The sequence below is a fragment of the Pleurodeles waltl genome, chromosome 4_1 (genome assembly GCF_031143425.1).
Source record: "Pleurodeles waltl isolate 20211129_DDA chromosome 4_1, aPleWal1.hap1.20221129, whole genome shotgun sequence".
NCBI lineage: Eukaryota > Metazoa > Chordata > Amphibia > Caudata > Salamandridae > Pleurodeles > Pleurodeles waltl.
Genome location: NC_090442.1, coordinates 990524127 through 990537970, shown reverse-complemented (window position 1 = coordinate 990537970; position 13844 = coordinate 990524127). Strand labels below are relative to the sequence as shown.

At 32.5% G+C, this 13844-nt stretch overlaps 1 protein-coding gene across 50 annotated transcripts in view; it reads right to left on the bottom strand.

Annotated features, from left to right (window-relative positions):
* Positions 1 to 13844, bottom strand: part of LOC138288307 (mucin-19) — a 1675551-nt gene that overhangs the window by 184308 nt on the left and 1477399 nt on the right. For 44 of the 50 annotated variants that reach the window (XM_069229764.1, XM_069229784.1, XM_069229763.1 and 41 more), the window contains 3 exons: positions 6890 to 6946; positions 3969 to 4025; positions 1935 to 1991 (listed from right to left, as the gene is read on the bottom strand). The exons of 2 other annotated variants lie outside the window; for them this stretch is intronic. In XM_069229764.1, coding sequence (XP_069085865.1) covers positions 1935 to 1991; positions 3969 to 4025; positions 6890 to 6946 — 171 coding nt within the window. The remainder of the gene's footprint in view (positions 1 to 1934; positions 1992 to 3968; positions 4026 to 6889; positions 6947 to 13844) is intronic. 4 more of the 50 variants (XM_069229778.1, XM_069229776.1, XM_069229801.1 and 1 more) reach the window with 4 other exon arrangements.

Sequence of the window (13844 nt, the reverse complement as noted above, 5' to 3'; positions counted from 1 at the left end):
GAAATGAAAATATGACTAAATGAAGAAATCCCAGTTAAACATTGTATATTGAGATAAGGGAATTAAATAATGCTTTCACAAAGCTCAAAAAGCAATATTTCATTTTTTGAAGTCTTCTGACGGTGTTTTCACTGCTTTTTTGGTATAGTCAATCTCTTCTTCCAAGCAAGATAAATTTCCCTTTGGGGAAAGCAAATAAAATTAGAATGAATTATTTACATAAATGAATCTTGTAAATTAGTGGTTCCCAAACTTTTCACTTCTGTGGACCCCAACTGTATATTTTTTGGAATGCGAGGACCCCCACTGAATCATTATTGGAATACAGGGACCCCCCCAGTGAGTCATTACTGAAAGTTGGAGACCTAATCTTTTACTATTATTTACATTTCAAATGAGTTGCAGACCCCCTAGGGAGGCTTCACTGACCTCCAGGGGTAATTGGACCACAGGTTGGGAACCACTGATGTAAATAACATAGTATATTATTTGCCAGACTGGGTTGCTAAACTCCTTAATCAGTTGTAGTGTCATTTGGAGACAACTGTGAAAATGCACAGCAATGGCACCACTTCATAACTGGTAAATTCAATACAACAATCAGAGAACATATTCCAACTGATTTATAATGTTCTTTCTTTTAAAGAAGTGACTACAGCCATAGAGGTCTTGTGTGAAAATCTTTCCTGGTGCAAGATTGCATTCAGATTTATTTCCAGCAATATCATATTACCTATAAGACATGGAGCACGGTGTCATTATATTTGGATTTTTGCAATCCAAGCAGAATGGACATCAGATAAAGATAGAAGGAACTGAAGGATTTTGTGACTTTAGTTCTGGCTTTATATTCCATAACCCCAAAAGGCTACACATACAGATGTCAAAGCACAGAAGAATATTAATTAACAAAAGCCCATCCTCAAGTGGGTGCGAGTGAGGATGATAAGCTGTTGGAGCCTGGTATAGCTGTGAGAAAGAATGTTACTAAAGATCAGCAAGTTGCTTGTCTTATTGGAATGGATTTCTACAGATTCCATATATCAACTGCCAAAAAAGCTGTTCTCTGGGTGGACAAGCCACTGTATTTATTAACCAGGATACCAGTATACTTCCGGTACTGCCACTTAAATAAAGAAAAGTACCTATTGGCAAAATATAATTAATAAAAATATGTTAAGGAAGAATTTTCCTGTATGTAAAATGAAATGCATTTCTAATGCCCTGATAAGTTTTTCACTTCTCCAGTAACAAATCCATTTAAAATTATTTGTGTAATGAGATTCCAAATCATTCATTATTAGGAACATGGTATATGACATTTGGGACTTATGTATGTATATGATTTGTATGCTTTTATTTATATCTTCAAAAGTCAAACAATTAACCAATATTTATTGGACTGCATAGGATTGAGTGGGTCTTGTAAGTTATTTTTTTCTGTAGATGTAGTTAGTTATTGTAATAAGAATATGGAAAAGAACAAAAACTTTCAAAGTTCACTCCTTTACATAATGGAAAGGAGCCTATGGAAAATCAGGTGGATATATTTAATTTGAGATAAAAACCCTTCTGCATCAAAGGTGAAATGTGATGTCAGAATATCCTAGCCAATCTTTTTTTTTTCCTTCAACTGAGGCTATGTTTGTTTTTGGGGTAATGATTATACAAATAAATAGTAAAGAATGCTCATAGCTTAATCATATAAATAAATGATTACAATCTTTGGCAAAGTCAGGTCTATGCTTGATTAATTGTCAACATGTTTTTAGACTCAATGTTTCAAAAAGAGATATGGCACAAAACTCTAACTAATCAATTATCTTCAATAAGTAAATTAACAGACGTGTTTGGTATCACACTTGCATGGTTACAAATATAAAAGGTAATTGCTTCTCCAGTCTGATTATGCTGTAAGCCATAGAAACACATACTTGCAGTACTAGTAGGGCCTGTATGGAGTTCAGTGGATCCAGTCGGGAGGGTGGATGCTAGATAAGAACAGTTGTTAATGAGAGGATAAGGCTAAGGTAAGAAAATGAAATTGATCACAATTCAGTCATTTTTGTAAGAGAAAGAAAATGCTGATTATATTAGGCTGCGAGGTTTCATTTTAGCAACATATTTTGTATGCTATAAATGGAACCAATTTACATTTATTAGGCAATGTTCTAACTCCTGAATTTCTTTACTGAAAAGCAAGAACAATTTCACAATCTCTAAAAGAGAAACATAACTTAGTATAAATACGTTTTATGGTTGATACTTTAAATAAAAGAATACCTTTATTGGTGAAATGTAGTTGGTAAGTAATTCGAGAAATCATTCATTTTGGAAACTAGGGGCAAATTCACAGTCCTAACAAAATGTTTTGAATAATCAAATTTCATAAATAAAACAACATCTATGTGCACTTTAGACCTAATAGCAATTCAAAATGTGTAAATTGTGGACAAATATACTTGCTGAATCTCATGTTCGCTATAATTCTCATACATCAATGATGATTGAAGCTGTGAGTCATGACATAATACTCTACCATTTCAATTCACTTATCAGGAAAAAAAGACCATTTTTATGTTTATGGTCATGAGAACATATTTAAGATGGTAACTTTTTTCATAATGAAATAACTTAAGAAAAGGAACACATCCTTTGCACAAGAAGGTCATTGTGCTTTATTTCAGGTTGTATTGTCCTGAAGGAGAAATGTTGAAAACTCAAATTTAATGCACTATGTTGTAGCTAATCAACTCACATCAAAAACTGAAATTATATTTTTTGCATTTGTTCTAGCAATACTTCAAAATAAAGTATATGATAGGATATTACATATTTAATAGCTTGCTATTTGAGAGTATGTTGCTGATTTCGCACCACTTACAGCCATCGTAATTGTGTGAAACACACATCTATGTTAATAATTATGCATGTCTATACATTCGTGATGCAAATAGGTGGGTAATATTTGAGAGAAGAGGGACTGAAATAAGAAAAAACGATGTATTATTGTACAATACCTTAAATAATATATAAGAAGACTTTATAAAATCACAAACCTACGTTGCAGTTTGAAATGTCTATGGCAAGCCTTTCACTGTGTTCAGAGTGGCCAATCTCAAGGACAATTCTCAAGTAGGATGATCTACTCTATCAGTAAAGGAGAATACCAGGATAGTTCAAGTACAGCCATTTAACTGAAGTAAAGAAATCAGTGGCAAAATCACTTTGCTTAATCCTTTAATATACAATGTTCCTATATAAATATTGGAATAATTTTACAATGCTCTAATAAGTTATTTCCCTTCTCCAATAGGATAGCCACTTAATATTAGTTCTAATCAGATTCCAAATCATTTACCACTTAGAACTTGCTGTGTTACATGCATGGCTGTTTAATGTATAATAATTTTTATTGTTATTTATGCCATAACCAAATGAAACACATATATCCAGTATTAGTTTGACTATATAGGAGTTAGTAGGCATTGTAGAAGGTTTATTTGTGAGCTATGCTTATGTTTTTATTGAGAACACAGCTCATAAGAAACTATTATCATAATTCAATCCGTTAAATGAGAGAAAAGATAATGAGGCAAAATCAGCAGGCTACATTTAACGTTAGATCACACCCTCCTGTGTCAAAAACTAAAAGTCATACCACAATATTGCAACCAGTTATTTATTTTCTCCCAAATGCCAGTTTGTACCTGGGTAATGATTATGCCATCAAGAAGTAAATAATTGTCTTAGCTTAATAGTATACAAAAAGGAAATGCAATCTTTGGCAATGTCAGATCTATGCTTTACTAAATGTCAAAATGTTATTTGGAGTCAATGTTTCAAATTTAGTTATGGCTCACAGTTCTAACTAATCAATAATTTTCAACAACTAATATAACAACCATGATTATTTTCTGACCAGCTTCTCCAATTTAGGTTATTATATACGTAATAGAAACACATACTTGCAGTACTAGTTGGGCCTGTATAGACTTCCGTGGTTCCAGTAGGAACTTTAATTGCTAGATAAAAAAAATGGTTTAAAGATAGAATGAAGCTAAGCTAAAAACATGAAAATCCACTGCATTATGTTAAGGAAAGAATACATTAGTTTATATATGAGTCCTAAATGTCAGTTTAGTTAGTTTTCTGTGATAGAAATGGAACAAATGTTCTAAATACTGATGTTCTGCTTCTCCAAAAACTCGGACAATATTTCCATTGCTATTATACTAATGCAATTTAATATAAACTTTTTTTATGATTTCATAATTTAAATAAAATAAACCTTATTGAGAAATGTAGCTGCTAAGCTGTTCAAGAAGTCAACAATCAATTTAAACAGTGGTGCAAATTCACCTTTAAAACACAGTACATGTAAACATTGGAACTGATAGCAATTCAAAATGTGTAAATCTGGCAAAATATAGTTGCTGAATTTACTTTTATCTAGAAATCTCATATGCCAACAATGAAGCAAGCTGATAGTCATGTCACATTCTTCTACTATTTCAATTTTCCTATCTGCCAAGAATATAAACTTAATGGTTTTGGTAATGGGATTGCTATTAAGAGGATAATATATTTCAAAAGGACATACATGTTGAAAAATAGCACAGTCTATTGCAGTTGTGGGATGTCATCCTCCATCTTTGGTTAGATTATCCTGAGACAGAAAAGCTACATATTAAGATTTGTGACATAATGTTCTAATCAGTTAACTGACTTGAACAATGGAAATTGACTGTTTGCTTTTATCCAAGCGAAGCTTCAAAATAAGGTGATTTGAAGGATGTTATTTACATAAGGCCTGCCTATTTTCACTATGTTGTTTATTTGCTACCTCTCACTGCCATCATAAATCTGTGAAGGGCATTCATGCAGTACTAGTTTGGTGCCTGTGGACTTTGGTGTTTCCAGTAGGAGGAGGTATAGTTGGTAGCTCACGATTGAAATGAAAATATGACTAAATGAAGAAATCCCAGTTAAACATTGTATATTGAGTTAAGGGAATTAAATAATGCTTTCACAAAGCTCAAAAGGCAATATTTCATTTTTTGAAGTCTTCTGACGGTGTTTTCACTGCTTTTTTGGTATAGTCAATCTCTTCTTCCAAGCAATATAAATTTCCCTTTGGGGAAAGCAAATAAAATTAGAACGAATTATTTACATAAATGAATCTTGTAAATTAGTGGTTCCCAAACTTTTCACTTCTGTGGACCCCAACTGTATAATTTTTGGAATGCGAGGACCCCCACTGAATCATTATTGGAATACAGGGACCCCCCCCAGTGAGTCATTACTGAAAGTTGGAGACCTAATCTTTTACTATTATTTACATTTCAAATGAGTTGCAGACCCCCTAGGGAGGCTTCACTGACCTCCAGGGGTAATTGGACCACAGGTTGGGAACCACTGATGTAAATAACATAGTATATTATTTGCCAGACTGGGTTGCTAAACTCCTTAATCAGTTGTAGTGTCATTTGGAGACAACTGTGAAAATGCACAGCAATGGCACCACTTCATAACTGGTAAATTCAATACAACAATCAGAGAACATATTCCAACTGATTTATAATGTTCTTTCTTTTAAAGAAGTGACTACAGCCATGGAGGTCTTGTGTGAAAATCGTTCCTGGTGCAAGATTGCATTCAGATATATTTCCAGCAATATCATATTACCTATAAGACATGGTGCTCGGTGTCATTATATTTGGATTTTTGCAATCCAAGCAGAATGGACATCACATAAACATAGAAGGAACTGAAGGATTTTGTGACTTTAGTTCTGGCTTTATATTCCATAACCCCAAAAGGCTACACATACAGATGTCAAAGCACAGAAGAATATTAATTAACAAAATCCCATCCTCAAGTGGGTGCGAGTGAGGATGATAAGCTGTTGGAGCCTGGTATAGCTGTGAGAAAGAATGTTCCTAAAGATCAGCAAGTTGCTTGTCTTATTGGAATGGATTTCTACAGATTCCATATATGAACTGCCAAAAAAGCTGTTCTCTAGGTGGACAAGCCACTGTATTTATTAACCAGGATACCAGTATACTTCCGGTACTGCCACTTAAATAAAGAAAAGTACCTATTGGCAAAATATAATTAATAAAAATATGTTAAGGAAGAATTTTCCTGTATGTAAAATGAAACACATTTCTAATGCCCTGATAAGTTTTTCACTTCTTCAGTAACAAATCCATTTAAAATTATTTGTGTAATGAGATTCCAAATCATTCATTATTAGGAACATGGTATATGACATTTGGGACTTATGTATGTATATGATTTGTATGCTTTTATTTATATCTTCAAAAGTCAAACAATTAACAAATATTTATTGGACTGCATAGGATTGAGTGGGTCTTGTAAGTTATTTTTTTCTGTAGATGTAGTTAGTTTTTGTAATAAGAATATGGAAAAGAACAAAAACTTTCAAAGTTCACTCCTTTAAATAATGGAAAGGAGCCTATGGAAAATCAGGTGGATATATTTAATTTGAGATAAAAACCCTTCTGCATCAAAGGTGAAATGTGATGTCAGAATATCCTAGCCAATCATTTTTTTTCCCTTCAACTGAGGCTCTGTTTGTTTTTGGGGTAATGATTATACAAATAAAGAGTAAAGAATGCTCATAGCTTAATCATATAAATAAATGATTACAATCTTTGGCAAAGTCAGGTCTTTGCTTGATTAATTGTCAACATGTTTTTAGACTCAATGTTTCAAAAAGAGATATGGCACAAATCTCTAACTAATCAATTATCTTCAATAAGTAAATTAACAGACGTGTTTGGTATCACACTTGCATGGTTACAAATATAAAAGGTAATTGCTTCTCCAGTCTTATTATGCTGTAAGCCATAGAAACACATACTTGCAGTACTAGTAGGGCCTGTATGGACTTCAGTGGTTCCAGTCGGGAGGGTGGATGCTAGATAAGAACAGTTGTTAATGAGAGGATAAGGCTAAGGTAAGAAAATGAAATTGTTCACAATTCAGTCATTTTTGTAAGAGAAAGAAACTGCTGATTAAATTAGGCTGCGAGGTTTCATTTTAGTAACATATTTTGTATGCTATAAATGGAACCAAATTACATTTATTAGGCAATGTTCTAAGTCCTGAATTTCTTTCCTGAAAAGCAAGAACAATTTCACAATCTCTAAAAGAGAAACGTAACTTAGTATAAATACGTTTTATGGTTGATACTTTAAATAAAAGAATACCTTTATTGGTGAAATGTAGTTGGTAAGTAATTCGAGAAATCATTCATTTTGGAAACTAGGGGCAAATTCACAGTCCTAACAAAATGTTTTGAATATTCAAATTTTATAAATAAAACAACATCTATGTGCACTTTAGACCTAATAGCAATTCAAAATGTGTAAATTGTGGACAAATATACTTGCTGAATCTCATGTTCGCTATAATTCTCATACATCAATGATGATTGAAGCTGTGAGTCATGACATAATACTCTACCATTTAAATTCACTTATCAGGAAAAAAGACCATTTTTATGTTTATGGTCATGAGAACATATTTAAGATGGTAACTTTTTTCATCATGAAATAACTTAAGAAAAGGAACACATCTTTTGCACAAGAAGGTCGTTGTGCTTTATTTCAGGTTGTATTGTCCTGAAGGAGAAATGTTGAAAACTGGAATTTAATGCACTATGTTGTAACTAATCAACTCACATGAAAAACGGAAATTATATTTTTTGCATTTGTTCTAGCAATACTTCAAAATAAAGTATATGATAGGATATTACATATTTAATAGCTTGCTATTTGAGAGTATGTTGCTGATTTCGCACCTCTTACAGCCACCATAAATGTGTGAAACACACATCTATGTTAATAATTATACATGTCTATACATTCGTGATGCAAATAGTTGGGTAATATTTGAGAGAAGAGGGACTGAAATAAGAAAAAACACTGTATTATTGAACAATACCTTAAATAAATATAAAAAGACTTTATAAAATCACAAACCTACGTTGCAGTTTGAAATGTCTATGGCAAGCCTTTCACTGTCTTCAGAGTGGCCAATCTCAAGGACAATTCTCAAGTAGGATGATCTACTCTATCAGTAAAGGAGAATACCAGGATAGTTCAAGTACAGCCATTTAACTGAAGTAAAGAAATCAGTGGCAAAATCACTTTGCTTAATCCTTTAATATAGAATGTTCCTATATAAATATTGAAATAATTTTACAATGCTCTAATAAGTTATTTCCCTTCTCCAATAGGATAGCCACTTAACATTAGTTCTAATCAGATTCCAAATCATTTACCACTTAGAACTTGCTGTGTTACATTCATGGCTGTTTAATGTATAATCATTTTTTTTGTTATTTATGCCATAACCAAATGAAACACACATATCCAGTATTAGTTTGACTATATAGGATTTAGTGGGCATTGTAGAAGGTTTATTTGTGAGCTATGCTTATGTTTTTCTTGAGAACATAGCTCAAAAGAAAATAGTATCATAATTCAATCCATTAAATGAGAGAAAAGATAATGAGGCAAAATCAGCAGGCTACATTTAACGTTAGATCACACCCTCCTGTGTCAAAAACTAAAAGTCATACCACAATATTCTAAGCAATTATTTATTTTCTCCCAAAGGCCAGTTTGTACCTGGGTAATGTTTATGCCATCAAGAAGTAAATAATTGTCCTAGATTAATAGTATACAAAAAGGAAATGCAATCTTTGGCAATGTCAGATCTATGCTTTACTAAATGTCAAAATGTTATTTGGAGTCAATGTTTCAAATTTAGTTATGGCTCAAAGTTCTAACTAATCAATAATTTTCAACAACTAATATAACAACCATGATTATTTTCTGACCAGCTTCTCCAATTTAGGTTATTATATACGTAATAGAAACACATACTTGCAGTACTAGTTGGGCCTGTATAGACTTTGGTGGTTCCAGCAGGAACTTTAATTACTAGATAACAAAAATGGTGGTTTAAAGATAGAATGAAGCTAAACTAAAAACATGAAAATCCACTCCATTATGTTAAGGAAAGAATACATTAGTTTATATATGAGTCCTAAATGTCAGTTTAGTTAGTTTTCTTTGATAGAAATGGAACAAATGTTCTAAATACTGATGTTCTGCTTCTCCAAAAACTCAGACAATATTTCCATTGCTATTATACTAATGCAATTTAATATAAACTTTTTCTATGATTTCAGAATTTAAATAAAATAAACCTTATTGAGAAACGTAGCTGCTAAGCTGTTCAAGAAGTCAACAATTAATTTAAACAGTGGTGCAAATTCACCTTTAAAACACAGTACATGTGAACATTGGAACTGATAGCAATTCAAAATGTGGAAATCTGGCAAAATATAGTTGCTGAATTTACTTTTATCTAGAAATCTCATATGCCAACAATGAAGCAAGCTGATAGTCATGTCACATTCTTCTACTATTTTAATTTTCCTATCTGCCAAGAATATCAACTTAATGTTTTTGGTAATGGGATCGCTATTAAGAGGATAATATATTTCAAAAGGACATACATGATGAAAAATAGCACAGTCTATTGCAGTTGTGGGATGTCATCCTCCATCTTTGGTTAGATTATCCTGAGACAGAAAAGCTACATATTAAGATTTGTGACATTATGTTCTAATCAGTTAACTGACTTGAACAATGGAAATTGACTGTTTGCTTTTATCCAAGCGAAGCTTCAAAATAAGGTGATTTGAAGGATGTTATTTACATAAGGCCTGCCTATTTTCACTATGTTGTTTATTTGCCACCTCTCACAGCCATCGTAAATCTGTGAAGGGCATTCATGCAGTACTAGTTTGGTGCCTGTAGACTTTGGTGGTTCCAGTAGGAGGAGGTATAGTTGGTAGCTCAGGATTGAAATGAAAATATGACTAAATGAAGAAATCCCAGTTAAACATTGTATATTGAGTTAAGGGAAATAAATAATGCTTTCACAAAGCTCAAAAAGCAATATTTCATTTTTTGAAGTCTTCTGACAGTGTTTTCACTGCTTTTTTGGTATAGTCAGTCTCTTCTTCCAAGCAAGATAAATTTCCCTTTGGGGAAAGCAAATGAAATTAGAATGAATTATTTACATAAATGAATCTTGTAAATTAGTGGTTCCCAAACTTTTCACTTCCGTGGACCCCAACTGTATCATTTTTGGAATGTGAGGACCCCCACTGAATCATTATTGAAATACAGGGACCCCCCCAGTGATTCATTACTGAAAGTTGGAGACCTAATCTTTTACTATTATTTACATTTCAAATGAGTTGCAGACCCCCTAGGGAGGCTTCACTGACCTCCAGGGGTAATTGGACCACAGGATGGGAACCACTGATGTAAATAACTTAGTATATTATTTGCCAGACTGTGTTCCTAAACTCCTTAATCAGTTGTAGTGTCATTTGGAGATAACTGTGAAAATGCACAGCAATGGCACCACTTCATAACTGGTAAATTCAATACAACAATCAGAGAACATATTCCAACTGATTTATAATGTTCTTTCTTTTAAAGAAGTGACTACAGCCATAGAGGTCTTGTGTGAAAATCTTTCCTGGTGTAAGATTGCATTCAGATTTATTTCCAGCAATATCATATTACCTATAAGACATGGTGCTTGGTGTCATTATATTTGGATTTTTGCAATCCAAGCAGAATGGACATCAGATGAACATAGAAGGAACTGAAGGATTTTGTGACTTTAGTTCTGGCTTGATATTCCATAACCCCAAAAGGCTATACATAGAGATGTCAAAGCACAGAAGAATATTAATTAACAAAATCCCATCCTCAAGTGGGTACGAGTGCGGATGATAAGCTGTCGGAGCCTGGTATAGCTGTGAGAAAGAATGTTACTAAAGATCGGCAAGTTGCTTGTCTTATTGGAATGGATTTCCACAGATTACATATAGGAACTGCCAATAAAGCTGTTCTCTAGGTGGACAAGCCATTGTATTTATAAACCAGGATACCAGTATACTTCCAGTACTGCCACTTAAAAAAAGAAAAGTACCTATTGGCAAAATATAATTAGTAAAAATATGTTAAGGAAGAATTTTCCTATATGTAAAATGAAACACATTGCCAGTGCTCTGATACGTTTTTCACTTCTCCAATAACAAATCCATTTAAAATTATGTGTAATGAGATTCCAAATCATTCATTATTAGGAACATGGTATATGACATTTGGGACTGATGTATGTATATTATTTGTATGCTTTTATTTATGCCTTCAAAAGTGAAACAATTAACTAATATTTTTTGGACTGCATCGGATTGGGTGGGTCTTGTAAGCGATTTGTTTCCTTAGATGTAGTTAGTTATTGTAATAAGAATTTGGAAAAGAACAAAAACTTTCAAAGTTCAGTCTTTTAAATAATGGAAAGGAGACTATGGAAAATCAGGTGGATATATTTACTTTGAGATAAAAACCCTCCTGCATCAATGGTGAAATGTGATGTCAGAATATCCTAGCCAATCTTTTATTTTTTCTTCAACTGAGGCTATGTTTGTTTTTGGGGTAATGATTATACAAATAAGGATTAAAGAATGTGCATAGCTTAATCATATAAATAAGTGATTATAACCTTTGGCAAAGTCAGGTCTATGCTTGTTTACTTGTCAACATGTTTTTAGACTCAATGTTTCAAAAAGAGTTATGGCACAAAACTCTAACTAATCAATTATCTTCAATAAGCAAATTGCCAGCCGTGTTTGGCATCACACTTGCATGGTTACAAATATAAACGGTAATTGCTTCTCCAGTCTTATTATGCTGTAAGCAATAGAAACACATACTTGCAGTACTAGTAGGGCCTGTATAGACTTCAGTGGTTCCAGTAGGGAGGGTGGATGCTAGATAAGAACATTTGTTAATGTGAGAATAAGGCTAAGGTAAGAAAATGAAATTGTTCACAATGCAGTCATTTTTGTAAGAGAAAGAAAATTCTGCTTAAATTAGGCTTCTAGGTTTCATTTTAGCCACATATTTTGTATGGAATAAATGGAACCAATTTACATTTCTTAGTCAATGTTCTAACTCCTGAATTTCTTTACCGAAAAGCAAGAACAATTTCACAATCTCTAAAAGAGAAACATAACTTAGTATAAATACGTTTTGTGGTTGATACTTTAAATAAAAGAATAACTTTATTGGTGAAATGCAGTTGGAAAATAATTTGAGAAATTATACATTTTGGAAACTACGGGCAAATTCACAGTCCTACCAAAATGTTTTGAATGATCAAATTTCATAAATAAAACAAAATCTATGTGCACTTTAGACCTAATAGCAATTCAAAATGTGTAAATTGTGGACAAATGTACTTGCTGAATCTCATGTTCGCTATAACTCTCATAACTCAATGATGATTGAAGCTGTGAGTCATGACACAATACTCTACCATTTCAATTCACTTATCAGGAAAAAAGACAATTTGTATGCTTATGGTCATGAGAACATATTTAAGATGATAACTTTTTTCATAATGAAATAACTTATGAAAAGGAACACATCTTTTGCACAAGAAGGTTGTTGTGCTTTATTTCAGGTTGTATTGTCCTGAAGGATAAATGTTGAAAACTCAAATTTAATGCACTATGTTGTAACTAATCAACTCACATGAAAAACTGAAATTATATTTTTTGCATTTGTTCTAGCAATACTTCAAAATAAAGTATATGATAGGATATTGCATATTTAATAGCTTACTATTTGAGAGTATGTTGCTTATTTCGCACCTCTTACAGCCACCATAAATGTGTGAAACACACATCTATGTTAATAATTATGCATGTCTATACATTCGTGATGCAAATAGGTGGGTAATATTTGAGAGAAGAGGGACTGAAATAAGAAAAAACAATGTTTTATTGTACAATACCTTAAATAAATATAAGAAGACTTTATAAAATCACAAACCTACGTTGCAGTTTGTAATGTCTATGGCAAGCCTTTCACTTTGTTCAGAGTGGACAATCTTAAGGACAATTCTCAAGTAGGATGATCTACTCTATCGGTAAAGGAGAATACCAGGATAGTTCAAGTACAGCCATTTAACTGAAGTAAAGAAATCAGTGGCAAAATCACTTTGCTTAATCCTTTAACATACAATGTTCCTATATAAATATTGGAATAATTTTACAATGCTCTAATAAGTTATTTTCCTTCTCCAGTAGGATAGCCACTTAACATTAGTTCTAATCAGATTCCAAATAATTTACCACTTAGAACTTGCTGTGTTACATTCATGGCTGTTTAATGTATAATCATTTTTTATTGTTATTTATGCCATAACCAAATGAAACACACATCCAGTATTATTTTGACTATATAGGATTTAGTAGGCATTGTAGAAGGTTTATTTGTGAGCTATGCTTATGTTTCTATTGAGAACATAGCTCATAAGAAAATGTTATCATATTTCAATCCGTTAAATGAGAGAAAAGATATTGAGGCAAAATCAGCAGTCTACATTTAATGTTAGATCACACCCTCCTGTGTCAAAAACTAAAAGTCATACCACAATATTCTAACCAGTTATTTATTTTCTCCCAAAGGCCAGTTTGTACCTGGGTAATGATTATGCCATCAAGAAGTAAATAATTGTCTTAGCTTAATAGTATACAGAAAGGAAATGCAATCTTTGGCAATGTCAGATCTATGCTTTACTAAATGTCAAAATGTTATTTGGAGTCAATGTTTCAAATGTAGTTATGGCTCAAAGTTCTAACTAATCAATAATTGTCAAGAACTAATATAACAACCATGATTATGTAATGAACAGCTTCTCCAATTTAG